At 62.3% G+C, this 18,718-nt stretch overlaps 1 protein-coding gene across 4 annotated transcripts; it reads right to left on the bottom strand.

Moving 5' to 3' along the window:
- Positions 1-1,536: 1,536 nt before the first annotated feature.
- Positions 1,537-18,576, bottom strand: RNF44 (ring finger protein 44). 4 transcript variants are annotated; one of them, XM_032703140.1, is made up of 11 exons: positions 18,460-18,576; positions 6,384-6,564; positions 5,783-5,999; positions 5,117-5,284; positions 4,763-4,939; positions 4,432-4,593; positions 4,230-4,354; positions 3,984-4,071; positions 3,719-3,840; positions 3,510-3,609; positions 1,537-3,262 (listed from the first exon to the last, which is right to left on the bottom strand). In XM_032703140.1, exons 2-11 carry the CDS (start codon positions 6,488-6,490, stop codon positions 3,200-3,202), a joined length of 1,329 nt encoding a protein of 442 aa, XP_032559031.1. In that variant the 5' UTR covers positions 6,491-6,564; positions 18,460-18,576; the 3' UTR covers positions 1,537-3,199. The 4 variants fall into 4 exon arrangements, with proteins under 4 accessions (XP_032559031.1, XP_032559029.1, XP_032559032.1 ...); XM_032703138.1 differs by lacking the exon at positions 18,460-18,576 and adding an exon at positions 17,781-17,917; XM_032703141.1 differs by lacking the exon at positions 18,460-18,576 and adding an exon at positions 9,474-9,492.
- Positions 18,577-18,718: the final 142 nt, after the last annotated feature.

Genomic DNA, 18,718 nt, shown 5'->3' with positions numbered 1-18,718 from the left:
GGTGCTTGTCCCCTTATCTACTCCACGCTCCCAAGGGCTCTGTGTCCTTATGTAGGGGACCCCAGAGCTGGATGCAGCACTCCAGGTCAGGTCTCACCAGAGTGGAGCAGAGGGGCAGAATCCCCTCCCTTGCCCTGCTGCCCACACTGCTCTGGATGCAGACTAGGACACAGTTGGCTTTCTGGGCTGCCAGCACACATTGCTATTCCCATTCCAGCCTTGGGAATGGCATGGTTTGCTGGGTAGCAGCTCCTGCTCCCTCCCTCAGGCTCCCCTGGACTCCCCTCCAAGCCCCTCGCTGGGGCTCTCCCAGCTGCTGCACCTCCACACAGCTGTGCAGCGACAGCCAGGGGACCCCATCCCTTCTGAAGCCCCCCCGGAGACAAGAGCTGGGCACAGCATGTTGGTATACATCATACATTTATTAGTGAATATCCCTCTCAAAATCAGCCACAACATTAAAAAAAATAATGATTGCACTACTTGGTCAAGCAGAACTAGCAACTTTCATTTTAAAAAAAGTACAAATCTGTTAAAAATTTCAATCAGTATAATACACATATATATAATACAACATACTAGTTATGTTAAATGCTACAAAACCAATATGATTCCAATGGAATGGAAAAAAACAAACACTTTTAGAGCTTTAAGAACCTTTTTTTTCTATATATTAGCCTTTTTTCAAATACATACATGGGAAAAATGAGGTAACTGTAAAATGTGCAAGTAACAGAGCAAAAAAAATTATATATATATATTTATATATATATATATATATATATAAAAACTTTCTAACACAGAACACACGTCCTAGCACCTTCCGGGGAGCCGCGGGGGCCGCGGGGGTCCCACCGGAGGGCCCGGGGACTGGTATAATAGAACAGTAAACAGTCCACTATCCCACCACAGGAATTCATTGGTAAACAGTGGTATCTACAGCGCAGTCAGCAATCACAAACACCCTAAATAATTGTTTTTTAGTATTTTTTTTGTCATTTTTTCTTTTTGTTATTTTTTTTTAAATGATACTTTTAGCTGCTCATTGGAATAAATTCTGCAGCACACGAGCTGTGAGCTTTCGAGTCGCCGTCAAAGGACCGTAAGGCTTTCCTGGCTCCCTGGGCACCGCGAGGGCGGGAGGGGAGGAGGGGGGCGTCTCCGGGGGCGCGCACGGGGACTCCTTTGGTTATCTGTCACTGAGTGAGGGATGGGGAGGGGGCCGGGGTCCTGCTCAAGGGGCACCGAGCCCAGCGGTGCCCGGCGGAGCTGGTGGCACCAGGCCGGGACCCTCGGCCTCGACGCTCCCCCTGGAGCGTGGCCGCCGGAGAGGTGGGAAAGGGCAGCGAGGGGACTGGCCTGTCGCCCCACGCCGCTCGCCGGCCCCGTGCCCAACCAGGCAGTGACCAGGGCCGGCCCCACCGGTGGCTGGCACTGCCCTGCAGGCACCGTCGTGCCCACCCATGTGCCGGGCGCGGCCCCTCGCCTCGCACCCGGCCGAGGGCCAGCCCCACGTCTGCCCCCCGCCCCGCGGGGAGCGGCCCCCTCCCACCCCGGCCCCCCGCACACGCCACCACCGCGGGCGCCCCCCACCCCCGCCGCCGCCTCCCGCCCGGAGGGGAGCGGACCCCGCAGGGACGGCCCTGAAAGTCTCACGGTCCTGCTGTGGCGTTGCGGACATGTGCAGTACAGTGCATGGCAGTATCAGCTGAGCACAAAAACCCCTCTCCCCACCCCCCTCACCCCACAGCCGGCTAGACGTAGCCAAGACCACGTTCCAAGCTGGTCAGACATGCATGCATATTTGTGAACATTTACATAGGGCTGGCGTCCGCTCGGAGGCTCCCAGGCGTCAGCGACGACGCGCCGCAAGGGGAGGGCGGTGCTCTCACCACCACTCCAGCCACCGCCTCCCGTCACCCTCCTCGCTAATTAATCATGCAAAACAACGGCCACGCGGGATTGACGGAGCCGGGTGGCAGTGTGGCAGCTTCTCCTCCAGCCCCGTCGCCCAGCCCCGCACGGGCAGGGGGATATGGCAGCGGGGGGCTGCTCACAGCTCCCCCAGTGCCAGCCAGGGCAGGGCCAGGGTAGCACTGAAAATACACCACGAGGTTATGAATAAAACTCCCTGCTCCGGGGGCTGGGGGGGCACCCGCCGCAGTCCAGCCAGCCCCTGCTGCCCACCGGCCGGGGACACCGCGCCACGCCGTCCAGCCAGCAGGACGGGGCACGGGGCTACCTTGATTTACATTGTCGGGACAGAGAAACAAGAGCAGGAGCCGGGGGGCCAGGCAGCACACCGGGGACACCACATGCCCATGGCCATGGGGATGCGGGGCTGGCATCCCTCCTCAGGCCTGGCTGCCTCATGGGATGCCACATGACTCAGCCCCGGGAGCTGCCAGGCACGGGGGAATGAATAGGGAGAGGGGCCAGGGCCATGACAGCACCGTCCTCCCACTGGTGAAAGACCCCAAGCAGCCATAACCCTCCGGGGCTCCCTAGGGCACCTGAGGCAGGAAAGGGGCTGAGCCGGGCTGCATGTGAGAGCAGGGACAGAGGCGTTCCTGCCTTCCTGCCCCAGCCATGCCGCAGGGTTGCTGGTGTCCCACCTTGGCCACACCTCCTCTGGACGTCCCGGGGCCGTCCCGGCGCTCCAGCTTGGCTCGGGGTGCGCCGGCATCAAACCTGCGGCACTCCCTCCTCTCTCCTCCCTGTGTCCTCCTCGAGCAACGCCGAGGGGAGGAGCTGCCTGCGCGCCCCTGGGGCAAACGGCCACGGAACCAAAATCGTGACGGAAATGGAAATAGGAAAAAAAAAACTATCGTAAAAAAAAAAATAGTGACAAAGGGAAAAACCACTAATTCCCTAGCGGAGTACAAAGACCTGGAAAACTGATGGAGCAACAACAGCGTCTTTGGAGCACAAAGGGCACGGCCACGCGCCTCCTGCCTCCAGCACAACACGATTCAGGGCCCTGGGAGCGCAGCGGGCAGGTGTCCGGCCGAGTCCATGCCCCGGCAGGGAGGAGGAGGGCTGGCCGGGAGCCCGGACTGCTCAATGCTCACCACATCCGAGGAGAGGCTTTGGGGAGGGGGGTAAGCGCAGGGTCAGGCCCCAGCAGTGGGCAGCGGCCCTCGCCCCAGCCCGGCGACCTCGTCCTCTAGCGAATTGTGCGGCACAGCGCCCGCCAGCTTCAGTCCGCCTCCCGCTGCACCTCTGACGCGTCCGCCCGGCAGATCGGGCACGTGCGGTTCGCCTGCAGGCAACCAGAGACAAGGGCAAGTGAGCGGGCACCCCACAGCACCAGCTGCACCCACACCCCACTGGCAAGGGCTGGAACCACATCCTGGGAGTGCCTGATCCAGCCTGGCGCAGTGCTTGACCCCAACTCCCAGTGCATCCATCCTGTGCTGCAGGGCACTAAGACCACCCAAAAGGCAGCACCCAGCACCCACAGCACTCCAAGAAGCCACCACGCTCCCCACAGAGGGCACAGGCAGTACCTTTAACCATTTGTCGACACACTTGGCGTGGAACTCGTGGTTGCAGGGCAGGACGCGGAGAAGCTGTCGGGCCTCAAAGTCGCTGAAGCACACAACGCACCTGGGGGAAGCAGCCGTCAGTAGAAACCCACCTCCAGCCACGGCCCCACCACCAGCCACAGCCCCCAGCACCTCCACAGGCCCCCCATGTGCAACCTGGGCTCACTCACAGGGTCTGCTCGGACTGGTGGCTCTCAGGGTTGAAGCGGTAGGACGGGAGGTGCTCGATGTCTGCTTTGGTGAGTCCCCGTGGCTTGGCCTCCCCCAGCCGCTCAGCCAAGTTCAGCAGTGCCTGGAAGGAGATGCAGTGGCCATCTTAGCTCATCTGATGTCCCAGCACAGCACCCCTCAGGCTCTCCCCTCCCAGTAGAGGGATCACCACACCCCCTCATCTCCCCCATCCCATCATCCTGTGGGGAGGCTGAGCCTACACACCTCGTAATTCTCCATCTCCACATCATCCACATCCAGGTCTAGGCTGATCGTGGGCCCCACGGCTGTCGGCGACACAGGAAGCATAGAGCTGGGGGGGAACGATGGGACAGTCAGTGTGGGGCCACAAAACCCAACCTCCACCCTGGCATCCCCATGGGGGCAGAGCCACCTGTGCCAACACTGTGTTACTGTGTGCCTCATCCACAGCACCACTTCTGCCCTACACCATATCCCCCCAGTACTCACAGGAAATAGGGCAGGAAGCTCGGATAGTAGGGGGGCGGCGGTGGAGGGGGTGGCGGTGGGGGCAGCGCCTGTTGCAGACGGTACCGCTGGGTGTTCAGCCGCCGGGGCATCATGTGGGGATATGGCTGCAGGGAGAGACAGGGCACTCAGAGCTGTGCCAGCCCCACAGTGTCCCCAACCCCTCCACAGGACAGAGACTCACCACGCCAAATGGCAGTTCTTGGTGCAGTGGGTCGTGGGGGAGGTAATGCAGCGGCATGGAGGGCGACAGCGTGGGGGCGTGGTGAGACGGGGGGTACGTGAAGCCCGCGATGGGGTGCTGCTCCCCTCGCAGGTCCACGTCATTGTCTATCCTCTGCAGAGGCTGTGGGGGAAACAGTTAGGCTGGGAGAAGCGTCCCATATTACACCTCCCCAACACTACCAGGACTCTGGGCACCCAGCTCAGACCCACAGGGGCTGCAGAAGGACAAGACCCAAGGTAGCGTTCGTTGGGCGCATCACATCCCCAACCCATACCCCACCCTAACTCACCATGCGTGGATGCTGGGCTTGGAGAGGTACAAACTGCCCCAGGGGGGCCATGTGGGGCGGCTGGTGAGGGGGCACTGGTGGCGGGGGTGGGTGCAGGATGTAATGGTCGCTGGAGATGATGGGGGGGAATGTCTGGTAGGAGACGGGAAGCTGTTGCATGGCACATGCCTGAATCAGCTGTGGGGAGAAACAGAGAGAAAAAATGGGGTCAGACACCTCTGCCCCCTCCCCAAGGTCTCCAACAGACAGACCCTGTGCCCTCAGAAACTTGCACTCCATTGGGCCTGAGTACCCACACAACCTCTGGGCACTCACGGTCCAGGTTGTCCCCAGGTGTCCCCTGCCATGACTCACCGGGGGTGGGAGGCAGCAGAGTGGGTAGTGCTGTCCACTGAACATCACTGAGCATGCTGGGAGCTGCTGGGTGCTGCACCCAGGGATGTGCTGGCCAGCGTGGATGGGGAAGCCTTGCGTCGTGACGGTGGTAACCGTGTAGGAGAGAGGGACAGGTCCCTGGTGCACCTGAGGATGAGGCGCCAAGGGTACTGTCAGGATACAGCCCTGGCTGAGCTGCCCCCATCATGACAGGGTGGCATCAGGGTGTTGAGCACCCAGTACTGGAACACAACACCTGGCACCTCCATCCCACTGGTGGTGGCCAGAGAAGTGGGCTGAGCGCAGGCTCAGTTTCAGGGAGTTTTGGACCCCTCTTTGCTCCCCACAGACAAGATGGCACAGCCTCCAAGCCAGCACTGCCACCACAGATGACACTGACAGTTGTAACATGAACAACCCTACAAGTGGACTATCCCCAGTCCCTGGGAGCAGGGACAACCCTGGCCACACCCAAGCTGGTACAGGGACCCCACGATTTAAGTGCTCAGAGGACAAGAGCACCAACAGGCTCAGGACCGGGTGCTCCCAGCAGCAAGTGGTCAGAGGGGACTCAGGGACATGTCACCATCCCAGACACCAGTCCAGGGCCACACTTAGGAGTGGGGTTGGGGCTGCAGTACCTACCTGGTCATGCAGATCCACCATGAATGGGTTCTGGTGGGGCGGGTGAGTGGCTGGGTGAAGCATTCGTGGCGGCGTGCTGGGAAGAGCGTAGGCACGGGGCTCATCTACAGGGATGTGCGGCTGCTGGGGGAAGGCAGGGTGCAGCTGGGGCTCATCCTGGCCCAGCAGGGTTGCCAGAGGTCTGTCACGTCGTCCCCACTGACGCCTGGCAGGGGGGCTGCGGGGCCACCGCAGGAGAGAAACAGAGCAGGAGTGACCCCCCAGGCCAGGGGCACCGCAGCCCCGGGCAGGGTGGCTACAGGTGGGTCAGTGCCAGCCCAGTGCCCAGGGCGAGATGCTCAGGGCATTGTGCCAGGCCACATCAGGCTGGGCAGCTCCAGAACCAGCTTCTCTGCTCACTCTGCAAGTGCCCTCTCAGTGTCTGCAGCACAAAAAGGACCCCTGCTCCCCAGGGACCCCTCAGTCAGGCCAGGTGGATGTGCTTCCCTGTCAATCTCCCCCCAAGTCGCCTGGGAGCCGGTGCCTTGCCCCACCAGGGCCAGAGAACCGACCCTGCGCCCCACACGCCGTGGGGGACAGGGCTCCGCACTGCACCCCGTACCTTCGCCGGAGGTGGTCGGGGCTGCTGCAGGGTCCCCCCGAGAAATGGCGCTGGGCAAAAGGGGCAGAGGGCGGCCGCCTATTCACTGCCAGTTCCCATGGTCGCATTGGTGACGTCGGGAGGCGGATGGGCACGCGGGACCTCAGGCTCCAGGCAGGGAAAGACACCAGCACCTTGGATCCTGCGAGAAGGACAGCCGGGTCACGGCACCTTAACCCCTGGGGCTGCACAGGGCTGCAGGAGCCCCCAGTCCTCCCCATGCCCCAAGCCAGCACAGCACCACCCCAACTCACTCTCTCACCATCTGCTTTGGGAGAGGGAAGAAAGGAGACACCGAGCAGGGCTGGAGTAGCCACTGCACCTACAGACATGCTAGAAGGGCAGGGAGAGGAATTTCAGCCTGCTTGGCCCCTGCTGTGCCCCTAAATGCTGAGAGTCACACCACCCTTTTCATACCCAGAGACCTGCACAAGTGACACTGAGCCAGCCCAGCGTCACTATCCCCCCCCAGCTCAGCCTGCTGCTCCCTCCCCACAGGAATCATAATGCCAATGGCTGGAGCTCTTGCTGCTGCACCCACCCTCTCTCCTGGAGCTGGATACAGCTCTGAGGGGGATAGGAAGAGCCTATCCCCACCCCATCCCCCCATTACTGTCCCTCCCCTGCATGGCCAGAGCTACCCCCCCATGCACGACAGAGACACAGAGTGAGAGAGAAGCACTTGTTTTTGGCACAGAGAAAAGCAAGTAGTGAAGGGCCCTGCGGCTGTGGCAGTATCCCGGCTGCTCGATGGCCAATGGGGAGCCTGAGCAACAGCGTGGGGGGTTTCCAGCATGTCCTTGGCCAAGATCGGCTCCAGTACTGGTCTGGGGGCTGCTCTCTCTTGCTGGACTCCTGCACATCCTACTCTGGAGTGACACTGCTGCCCTGGCGGCAGGCACAGGGGTTGGTGAGGGCAGTGGGGCTCACGGCCCTGCTGTGTCAGGGCTGTGCACCTCAACTCCCTGCTGCACACAGGGCACAGCCGCACATCCCTGTGGAGCAGGGGACAGGTATGGGCTGTGTCAAAGCCAGGCAGGCAGCTCTGCTTCCCCAGCTGCTTCCAGATGCAGTGGGACAGCAGGAACACAGGCAGGTGGACTGGGAACAGAGCCCTGGCCCTGCCCCATCCCCCCTCCCGCACCCAGGCTGGCTGATGTCCTCATATCAGAGCCCCCTTCCACCACACAGTTCAGCCCCCCCAGACCCACTGAAGCTTGGCACCGCACAGAGGAGACATCTGCACAGGGTCTGGTTTCCAGAGTCCCAAAAGGGCCTTCCATGGCTCCATGTGTGTCCAACACCCTCCCTGAGCATCCTCCCACTGCCCAGCTTCCTTCAGTCTCCACAGCTGCAGCCAGCAAGTGGAAGCAGCCGTGGCCTTGGCACTGCAGCCCACCTGCCCCTAAATCCAGCTCGCCTGCAGGCTGGTGCCCTCCCAAACCAGCTCCTTCAGCCCCACCTCCTCCTCAGTGCCCATGGCAAAGGCACACTGGAGGCAAGAAGGGCACCTGAAGCCGGGGGAACACTCCTCAGCCCCAGGACAAGACTGAGAGGGGGTCTCAGCCCAGCAGCGAGAAGCTGCAATGTCACTTTTGGGTGACGGGCATCGGCAAGCACAGTGATATCTCATCAGGGCGAGCTCTGTGCCACACACAGGTCTCTTCTTAACTTCACTTCCATCTACTACACTACTGTAAAAGCTGAAAGCAAATTTCTCTCTTTGTTTTGAGAGGAATAAGGAAAAACAAGCAAAAGCCACAGGCTAAACCCCAAGGAACCTGCCTGTGACTGCTGCCAGGGAAGGGGGGTCTGCCAGAGCAGGGGATTCTGCCCCACAGGGGGTTTATTCTGTCCCCCTCAAGGCTCTGCTTAGCTGCCGTGTTCCCCTGTGTGGGTTGGAGGCCAGGGCACAGCAGCAGGCCAGGTTTAAGCCCACTCCCCAGAAGCCTCCCTGAGCTGTTACTGCTTCCAGTTCCACATCCTCACTCTCGAAGCACACGTGGTACCAAGGCCCTGCGTGACCCGGCGGGCACCTTCTAGAGTAGACACCACAGGGATGGGCTTCGGGATGGGCAGTGCTTCCGCAGAGGCACACTGAAGCCACGCAGGGACTCTCCTGTTCACGGGACCTCTGGAGCAGTGGGGGCTGCCTAGGCTCCCAGCACCCCAGGACGGCACCTCGAGGCGGGACATCCCCGACTCGCGGACACGGTGGTGGCCCGGCCCCCGTCCTGCCACAACCAGCACCCCCAAGGCACCCACCCTCTTGCCCCACGCGGGCACACCCGGCTCTCTCTGTCGCACTCGTGGCTGGGAGCCAACGGCCATCCCGGGCAGGGTGGCCGCGACCCCGCGGAGGTCACAGCAGCCCCGCACCGAAGGGCACCGCGATCCCCGCAGCCCTTCGGAGGGGCGGAGGGAGGCGACTCCCGGGCCCCGCCGAGAACAAAGTTAGCAGCGCGCCAGCGCTCACGCCCGGTGCCATCTGCTCGGGCAGAGCCGGGCTTCGGGGCTGCCGGGGGAGCCGCCCGCCCCGACGGTGCTGCCACCCCGCCGCCGGCTCCGTCCCGGCACCCCCAGCTCCCCCGAAGCCCCTTCCCCGACGCTCCCCCAGGAGCGGGGTCACTGGTGGCCCCGCCGCAGCGGCAGCCCCTTCGGAAGGCCGACCCCGACACCAAACCCAACCCGAGCTCGGCTCCCGGATCTCCGGGACGGCGACGCGCGGCGGAGCGAGCGGCGCATCCCGGAGCGCACCGACGGGGCGCCCCGCCGTGCAGCACCCCGGGGAGGCACCGCGGCCACCGGCCCCCGGCACCGCACCCCGGGCCGCGGTCCCCGCCGCAGAGCCCCGCCGGTGCCGGTGTCGGTGCGGGCGCGGAGCTGTGGCTTTAAGAGCGGCCGCTCCGGGGCCATGTGCTCGGCGCCAAACAAAAGCAATAACAAAGGCGGCCGCCGGGCCCCGCCGCCGCCGCCCGGGGCAGGTGCCGCCGAGGGTCCGGGAGGTGGCCCCCGCCCCCGCCGCTCACGCCCCCCCCGGCCCGCACGTACCTGCACCGATGGCCTGGGCCGCCGCTCCGGTGCCGCCGCGGCGCCCCCGCCCCCTCCCTCCCGCCGCTCTTTGTTCGCCGACGCCGGGCCCGGGCCTGCCCCCCCCGCCGGCCCGCCGCCGGCCCTCCCCTCCCTCCCGCCCGCCTCCCCCCGGGCCGGCCCCCTCCCCGCGGCCGCTGTTTCCGGTGCCTCTTTGTTTTGCGCGGCGCGGGGCGGCCGCGGCGGGTGCGTGTCCCTTTAAGAGCCGGCGGGACGCGCCGGGCCGATGCCAGCGCTCGGGGGCCCCGGGGGCGCGCGCGGGGGCGGGGGGGGGCCGGGGGCCCCGGGGGGGGGGGGGGGGGGGGGCGCGGCGCGCGCGCGTCCCACGTGACCAGGCGTGTCACGGTCCGCAGCCATCTTGGAGCGCGGGGCCGCCACGCGGGGCAGCGACCCCCGCCCGGGACCACCGGGTCGGGCCCGGAACGGGGGCACCGGGCACCCGCTGCCCTCCTCAGGGGGCCCGGCCCCAGCCACCTCACCCCGCTGGGACAGCCCCCACGGCTGAGGGCATCTTACCTGCGGCTGTGTTCCCCCGGGCCCCAGCCCCGTGAGCCCGGTGGGTAGCGGGGACGGCAGCACCGTGTGCCCGGGCATCGCCGTGCTCCCGCTGCCAGATGGGTGGAAAAGTCCGGGCGAGGGGATGGGGAAGCAGGAGCTCGGCCTTCCTGCCACCTCCCCCACTGGGACGGGAGCACGGACGAGCTGCTCCCCTCCCGCTCTGCACATCAAGCCCTTGCCCGCACCGACAGCTCTGCCAGGACGTCTTACGCTGTACAATCTTCTATGCACTAGAAAATCCCCTTTTGCTTTAGAAAAGCCTCCTGCTCTCTCACAGTTATTAAACAAGGAGCAGGAACTACTTCGACCATCTCCTGCACACCTGCAGCTCACCTGAGCAAGTCCCCTGGCTGGTGGCTAACGCTGGAAGCTGTATGCTGAGAGGCCAAGCCACCAGCTCCCAGGAGCCTCACAACGGGAAGCTGTGCCACCGGCTCCCTGGGAACCACACACCAGGAGGCTGAGCCCCTGTTTCCCCGGCAGCTTGGGAGGCTGAGTCGCCAGCTCCTCGGGGGCTGCTCACCAAGACAAGCCAGCAGCTCCCCGTGTGCCCCCGGAGCCCTGCTCAGCACCAGTCAGACCCCCCTGCTCAGGGCAGTGCATCGCAGCAGCTTCGCTGAGAGGCAGATGCTGCAGCCGAGCCAAATTTCCCCCGGTTACAACCACACTTAGAAATTCCCAGGTAGGCGAGCGAGCCAGCCGGCAGCCCTGATGTAATGCCTATAAACCAGCCTTCCCCTGACAGCTGGGTTTTAAAGTGCTAACAACCAAAAGGGAGCTAATTAATTTGTAGCATCACCCCTTTCAAAGAAGACCTCAGCTTGACGATTTAACAATTCAGTAGCTCATCACTTCGATGAGCAGTTGGATTCAGCTTTGCCCCATCCCAGCCCTGTGCCCAGATCCCTCCAGGCCCCTCTCAAGGCCAGTTTGACGGCTCTTACCTCCTCACCTCAAATCCAGGAACACAGGAGGAACCACACTAGGCTCAAGGACCTCCCAGGACATGGAGGATCCAGGGGCAAGCTCCCTCTACCACAGCTGTCAATGGCACCATGGCCAACTGCTTCTGTCCCCATGGTAGGGGATACAGGACAGGAAGGCAGCACAGTGGGGCAGATCTATGATGGAGTCAGATCCATGTGCTCACACAGGCACCCCAGGAGGAACAGCCAAAGGACTGAATCAGCCCAGATCTGAACAACCACCCTCCAGGTCTGCTCTATTACAGCCTCTTTGCTCCAAGATTTGGGGACTAGAGGGAAGAGAAGGAAAACAGCACTCTGCCCTTTGACCTTGCCACTGTTTGTGAGCAGAGGCAGCACTGCACCTTCACAAGGCTGCCAGGACACAGCCTGATCCTGGGCAGAGCACCGGCAGCAGGCAGAGGCCACAGATGGTGGATATCTGTGCAGACACTCCCTGCGGACCCGCTCCAGCGTCACCAGCTCCCCCGTGGCCAGCAGCTATCGATGTCCTCAGGACAGCACTGGGAGAAGCCATCGATGGAGCACAGCTCATATGCTGCTCCTGCTCCCTGCCCAGCCAGGCTGGATCATTCCTGTGACACAGCCACACTGCCAGCATGGACAGGGCACTGCACATGCAGCTTCAGGGCCAGGGCATGTGGAAGTGGCTCAGCCCACCCTGCCCTTCGCTGTCTCAGGGACACAGCCACCAACATCACAGTGCTCCAGGTGCAAAGTTCTCCCTGAAGAGCCACTTCAAGAGCCCAAGCGATGCTACAACAAGGCTGGCCACAGACACTGGACAGTGCATCTGGGCCAGGACAAGGGGCCCCAGCCCAGCCACCAAGACCTGTGACACTTCTGGTGAGCAGGACGCCTAGTGCCAGGCAGCAGCCTTAGAAAGCTCTGTACCTGCAGGGGATGCTCAGGCTGAACTCAACTGCTCTGCAGCCAACGGGTGGCCCATCCTCTCCCTCCCAAGAGCTGGGGGCCAGCAGAACGAAGCCTTGCCGAGCCCAGGCTCTTAAAGATACCATCTGCTGCTGCAGGCATGCTGCCTCCTTTGCCCCATATATAGGTCAGGTCTGACACAGGATTAGCAAGGGTGATCCAGTGGTGAGAGCGCATCTCCCACTGGAGGTTTGCTCTGTCCCCTATGCTCTCCCTGACACCCAACATGCCAATGCCTTGCTTTTGTGCTCTCCCTGGCCTCTCACACAAGTCCAGGGAGATGAAGAGGCCTCAGATCCTTCTCTCTTCTTCTCAGCGCCTGGAAAAAGGTGGTAAGAAACCAGCACCAAGCATGCAGAAGCTCCCTATGCTGTGGGGAGCGGGAGTAGGAGTGTCCCCGTGCTACCCAAGGCCCAATGCAAGCACCAGAGGACATGGGACACCCTCACATTGGCAGGGTGAAGCACTTCTCCACTGTGGAGACAGGGGAGTGAGGGGCTCCCTCCCTGCTCCACACACCCAGTGTAGCCGAGTTCACCGGCAGCAGAGGCAGGACGCCTCCGCCTGATCACACGCCACCCACTCCCACCCCCGGGCTGACAGCACTCCCATCAAACGCCTCCAGCCACACACACAGTGGAGGATGCTGACATGAGGAGCGAGTAGCTGCACAGGCAGCGGAACTGATAACGCCCAGTTTCCTGTCGATCTCTCCCACGTGGATTCTCTGATGTCTAATAGCACGGCTGAGCTGCACTGCAGAGGGAGAACTAGCAGCACCTTCCTCCCCGAGAGCCAGAGCCTGTAGCGAGCCAAGACCTCTGAGACATCATCCACACACCTAACACCTACCCCAGCTGACACCATCCACCAAGTTCAAAGCAGAGAGGAGAATGCTCACAAATGAACAATAAGCTTGCAGCTTGCACAAGCCTTCATTTCCTTAGGACAGGGTAAATAATCTGCAGAGATATCTCCACTTTCCTTCGTTTGCCCTAGAAACACCAGCACAACCTGAATAGCATGACCAGAAGGCTGCTGGTGCAGCAACTGGGTCCAGCTCAGGCACCTCTGTAGCTGAACAGCATCAAGAAACGGGTTCCACATCTCAGTTGCGCACAGATGGGGGGAGAAGAGCAAATGCCTGGGCAGCCTCCACAGTCCTTCCCTTGCTTCCTACCAACAGAGCTTGCAGTTCAGGACTCCATACTTCTCTGCATTTCACCTTTTAGTTCACATTTCAAAGAGCCCTTTGCTAAAACACATCCAATCTCTCCTTGGGCAGAGCCAACCCAGGGAGCAGGGATTCAGTCCCCACTCCCCATCCCCACACAGCATCCCTGGAGTCCCCAGCTCACTTGCCACCTCTCCACAAGCATCCCTTCGAGTCCAGCCCGCTTGCTACATGCTGTGGACAGTGCTAAAGGCATCTGCCAAGCAAGGGACCAAGAGCAGGAGGGGCTGGGCTCCAGACACCTTCCCCACTGCTCCCCAGCTGTGCTCAGGCAGAGCAGCTCCAGCAAAGGAGCTCCAGAGGCAAAGCCAGGAGCTGGTGGATGGCGAAGACCAATTTCATTACCACTCAGCAAAACGAAGCGTCTCTTGAAAGCACTAGTGACAGTCAGGAAGTTGGGCTGGGTGTTTTGTTTTGCATTTTAAGAAGCCTGCGGGGACACCGACAACCTGCAACGATCACTTTCAGAAAGGAGCTCAGAGAAATTCATGATTTTCAGCAACCACTTACCCTCCTTTGTCCTTGATTTAAGATTTGCCAAGAGGCTGCTTACAAGATGCATCGAAACAGGCAGTGACCACTGCCCTAAATGCGAAGGAGGTTTGCTGCAATATCTCCCCAGTACATCACTCACAGAACCCCACACCAGTGCCTGGGGATGGCTTTAAGAGCAAAAACATGACTTTCAAGCTGACAGCCCCCGCGCACAAAGCACGGCTGTGCGGTGACAAGAGAGCAGCCTGGGGCACAGGAGCTGCCTGACCTCTGCTACAGCTCTTGCCAGTGGATTTTTATTGTTCGCCACTTTCCTAAAGCGCAGGAACGGAGAGAAAAGCAACTAAGACACTTGGCTCAAAATGAAAACGCTGCCAGGGAGCCCCACCAGCACAGCAGGGAAAAGACAACCTGCCGGAGGGGACCACAGCTTGGTGCTGCCAGGTTGGGGGAAAGAAGGATCAGAGCATGAGCCCTCCCTTTCCAGGGGCAACAGCGAGAGGTGCTGGAGGCCTGGATCACCACAACACAGGCTCACACAAGAGGAAGCTGCTCTTAACACAAAGCATTACAGGCCAGTCCTCTGCTCTGTACGGTCGAGCTGAAATCCTTCATCCCGCTTTCCAGAGTAGCCAAGGAAAGCCCAGAGCTACAGCTCCACAGCCAGCGAGGCCAGCTCTCCAGGGATCAAGCTGCAGCTGGAAAATAATATTCCCAAGGCCCATCATGAGTGCTGCTTGCTGGGGACGCTGCTTGCCAGGGACACTGCTTGCCTTGCCCTCTGCCACGCAAGCAGCAAAGTGTGGAGCCCTCCCAAACCACTCCACTCCAGAAAACCCAAACACCCCATATTGCACATGGGCACCCTGGGCTGCTCGTGCCCTCCAGGAAATGGCTCCTGCCCTGAAATGCTGAGGCCTTGCAGATGCAAGGGCGAAGGAAAGGATAAGCACCATGGTGCAGCTCTGCTGCCCAGAGAATCAGCAGGCTGGCTTCTCCCAACACCCCTGCGAGCCAACAGCACGGATCGACGCTGCTCCCCTCCAGAACTGACCTGTCTCAGGGAGCCATGCAACATCCTTGTGCATCTCCATGACTGTAGGGCTCAGGGCCGGGCTCTCCCACGTTCCTGCACACCACTGTCAGAGGGCCTTTGGGAGGGCTCCCCAGCACCAGCAGCTTCCTTGGATGTTTTAGCAGCCTCTGGCCACATCAGACTGCACCCTGTGGGCTATGCCTGCCTGGTGGGTACGCAAACCCCTTGGCCAACCATTCACCTACACAGGGCAGGTGACAAACCATGTTCCTCCAGCTTGGTCCAAGCAGGGAGCCAAGAGATGGTGGGAAAATGCTATGCACCGGCTCCTTGATTCAGAAATGAAAAACTAAAAGCATCCATAAGCCAGGCTTTTCCACCAAAAACCAGCACTGTGCCGCTTGCTGCCACCACCTCCTGAGCCGTGCCAGTCACGTGACAGTGGAGTGGATGCACACGGGAGGAGTGGCTGTAGTGACAGCGTTACAGCTGGTGTCCGACACACGGCTGAGCCCAGTGAGTCCCAGCGCTCTGCAGCTCTGCTTTACAAACCCCGCACACTGCGCAGGTACAGGGGTGTCAGTGACAGCTCGCTGTCCACGGCCCTGGGAAGTGACACCTGGAGGGACACAGCCTCCTGAACTCCCTGATGTCCACCAGAGCGAGGACAGGCCCACGCAAAGCCCAAGGGACAAGGAGAGCTGTTCTTACACCAGCCCCAACTGCCCAGGGCTAGCCCCTCCATTATTTGAGCACAGAAGCCCCCACCAGGAAGCAGGGACACCTGGCAGGACAAGCAGGACTTTCCCTGTCCTGCTCTGCTCTGAGTGACTTCACATCACTCCCCACACTGCCCTAGGTGGCAGGACTGCAGACACCTGGGATAAAAGTGCTGCCAGCTGAAGCCCAGCCCCTACCTGCCAGCTGTTATTTCATTCCTCTAACAGGTCCATAAACGAAGGATAATTAAATCTCCCGTAAACTCTCTTCCATTTAAAATAAAAATCTATAGTCCCTATTTCATTAGCTGGCTCTGGGTTTTACAGCTTGATCAATTCCCCTCGCAGAGCCCCAGTCCGGGGCAGGCAGACGCAAACACACAGCTTTCACGCTGTGGATCAATGGGGATTCGCAGTCTCCTCTCCCCATTCCTTGTTCCTCACTCACCAAAGGGAGCCAGGTGGTGCAGCAGGTAAGGACGGTGTGTTTCACTGCTCAAGGGAACACCACTGCCATGTGTGGCTTCAGAGGTCAGAGTTAGCGCCTGGGAAGAGCGGAGGTAGTGGCAGTTCTCCCCCTCCAGTGAAGGGAGAGCCCAGCATGAGGCCCCAAAAACACAGCTATGACCCTAAAGGCAAAGCAACACAGCACACAGGCAAGGTGATATCTCCCCACTTGCTCCACAGGAAGAGGGACAAGGCTCAGCCTCTCATGACTGACAGCTGGAGTCAGAGCCCACCAGAAGCATCAACTGAGAACTAGGAGCAGCCACCACAACTCCGACCTCTCCACACACAAAACGGAAGAGACTCATCACAGAGACCCGAGTACACAGGCTCCCCATTTCCTGTCCTTCCAGGCCCTCTGCTGCTGCCCTGCCACACACCACCTTCACCCTGCCACCCTGGTGGGCTCTAGATGGCTCTCATCACCCCTGCAAGCCTCTCCCTCCACTGCAGTGGGAGCTTGCAGCACTGGCAGCAGATGGAAGGATCACAGCAGCAGCCAGAGCTGCACAGAGAGCAGCCAGGCAGAGCCCATGGAGCAGAGATCAGTGTGCCAGGCAGTCCTTGCCCTGGGACGTATCCCTCCCTCCCCTGGCCTTTGCTCATTCAGAAAGCAGCAAGTTGCCACAGTCCTGGTCATGCCAGAACACACTGTGGAGGCAGCCCCAGGGGGCAGGTCTAGGAACCCTGGCCCAGTGAGCCAGCGATGGACAGACCACACCACCAGGGCCCAAACCCCAATCTGCATCGACCCACCTTTGAGCAGGCCAGCACACTGCTACCTGCCAGGAGACATCAGGGCTGGTCACTGGGACACTGTACAGCCACCACTCAGAGCACTCGCTCCAAGCAAAGCTGGGGGGACAAAGCCCTGCCACCCCACTGAGATTCCCTGCACATCTGCAGGGGAGTGACACTGGAGCCTCCCAAACAGAGACAGGTGCCTCCTGACTCACCTCCCATGCCAACACCTGCCCTGTCTCTGCTCACACTGCAGGGAGGCGTGGAAGGGCAACAGACCACCTGAGAAACCAAACCCACTGCTGAGGGGCGTGATGCCACCCGGCCAGCCCCAAAGCAGCCACCCAAAGGTGACAAACAAAGGCACCCGGCAGGCACTCTGCATTAGCAGTATTTTTAGACACCACTATGGAGCCGGCCTTATTATTTTCATTGCAACGTGCATAATTACCCACCATGCACCGCAGCGACATCAGACGCAGCCGGCTCCCCTCCGACAGCCGCTCCTCCTCCCGGGGCTCCTGCCTGGCCCCGGGGACCCACCTGCCCTGCCGGTCTCTGCCCTGCCCATCTCCCCGGGGCACGAGGCCCCAACTCGAGGGGGACCTCGAGGTCCTGGGGCATCAGGGCCGACATGAGCAGAGGTGGCAGAGGGACAGGGCGAGGCAGTGGCACAGGACGGTGAGGAGGCGAGCACGGGGACGAGCTCCGGAGCTGCGGACACACGGCCAGTTGTGCTGGAGCACAGGGCTGGTGCAGAGCCGTCAGACAAAGCACCAGCACAAACCCGAGCAATGCTCGTGGGAAGAGGGGCACGGAGAGACAGCACCCGCCTGGCCGCAGTGTTCAACTGCCCAGGCGAGCAAACCCGGGGGCACATCCCAGATGCCCACAACCCGGTCCCACACGTCCTCCGTGGGACAGGACTGCCACGGGCCCCGCACACAGCCCACGCTGCCAGCACAGACCCTGCAGGGCCGGTGGCACAGCCTGTCCCGCTGCCACCACCCCGCATGCCACCATCACCGCCCCGGCAGTTCAGGTTCATTTGTTTCCTACCTCTTCCCCAAATGCAACTTTCCGAAGAACTTCACCACTTCCCCTCCCGTCCCCTCTCACACGCCGGGGCTTGCACAGCTCACGGGGTGCAGGGGCACAGCGGACGGGGCACCCCGGGGTGCGCAGCAGGGCAAGGACACAGCACCAGCCTCGGCAGGAGCCGCCGACCCCCGCCCGGCCTGGGCCGCGGGAGCCCCCGAGAAGAGGCTCCAGCCGGGGCAGGTCCGGGCAGCCCCCGGGGCCGGCAGGGATTGCCCCCCTCCCCGCTGCCCCGGGCAGGCTCCGCCACGGGGCCCTTTCTCCCCGCGGGGCTCTCCGGGCACCGGTGGCTCCTCCCACCGCCGTGCGGCCGCACCGGGCCCAGCTGCGCTTTACGGCCGCTCCCCCGGTGTCTCGGTGCCCCGAGCAGCTGCCGCCGCCCCTGCACGCCCCGGCCATCCGCCCCCTCTGCGCACCGGGCCCGGCCCGGCCCGGCCGCCCCCGCCGCACCGGGCCGCGCTCGCTCCGCCAGCCCTGCATCCGCCCCATCGCTCCGGGTCCTGCCCGCCGTCCTCCCCGCCCCGCTGCCCCGGCGCTGCCCTCCCCATTCCCTCGGCCCCGGGCCCTGCCCGCCGCCTCCACCCCGAGCACCGGCCCTGTCCGCGCAGCCCGGGCCTGCGGCCGCCGCCGCACCCCGTACCTGCGGGAGGCGCTCCCCCGGCGCTCGGTGCCGTGCCGCGGCGCTGCCCGCCGCTCAGCCCGCTCGCATGGCGCGGCGGCCGGGCCCGCCGGGCTCCGTGTCCGTGCCGCTCCCGGTGCCGCTCCCGGTGCCGCTCCCGCTCCGGCCTCAGCCCCGCCTCATGGCGCCCCCGCGCTCGTCGCGCCGATGGAACCGGCCGCGCCACGCCGCCCCCCCCCCCCCCGCGCCGCGCCGATGGGCGCGCCCGCCGCCTCCTGCC

The sequence above is a fragment of the Chiroxiphia lanceolata genome, chromosome 15 (assembly GCF_009829145.1).
Source record: "Chiroxiphia lanceolata isolate bChiLan1 chromosome 15, bChiLan1.pri, whole genome shotgun sequence".
NCBI lineage: Eukaryota > Metazoa > Chordata > Aves > Passeriformes > Pipridae > Chiroxiphia > Chiroxiphia lanceolata.
This window is presented reverse-complemented; position numbering and strand designations above follow the sequence as displayed.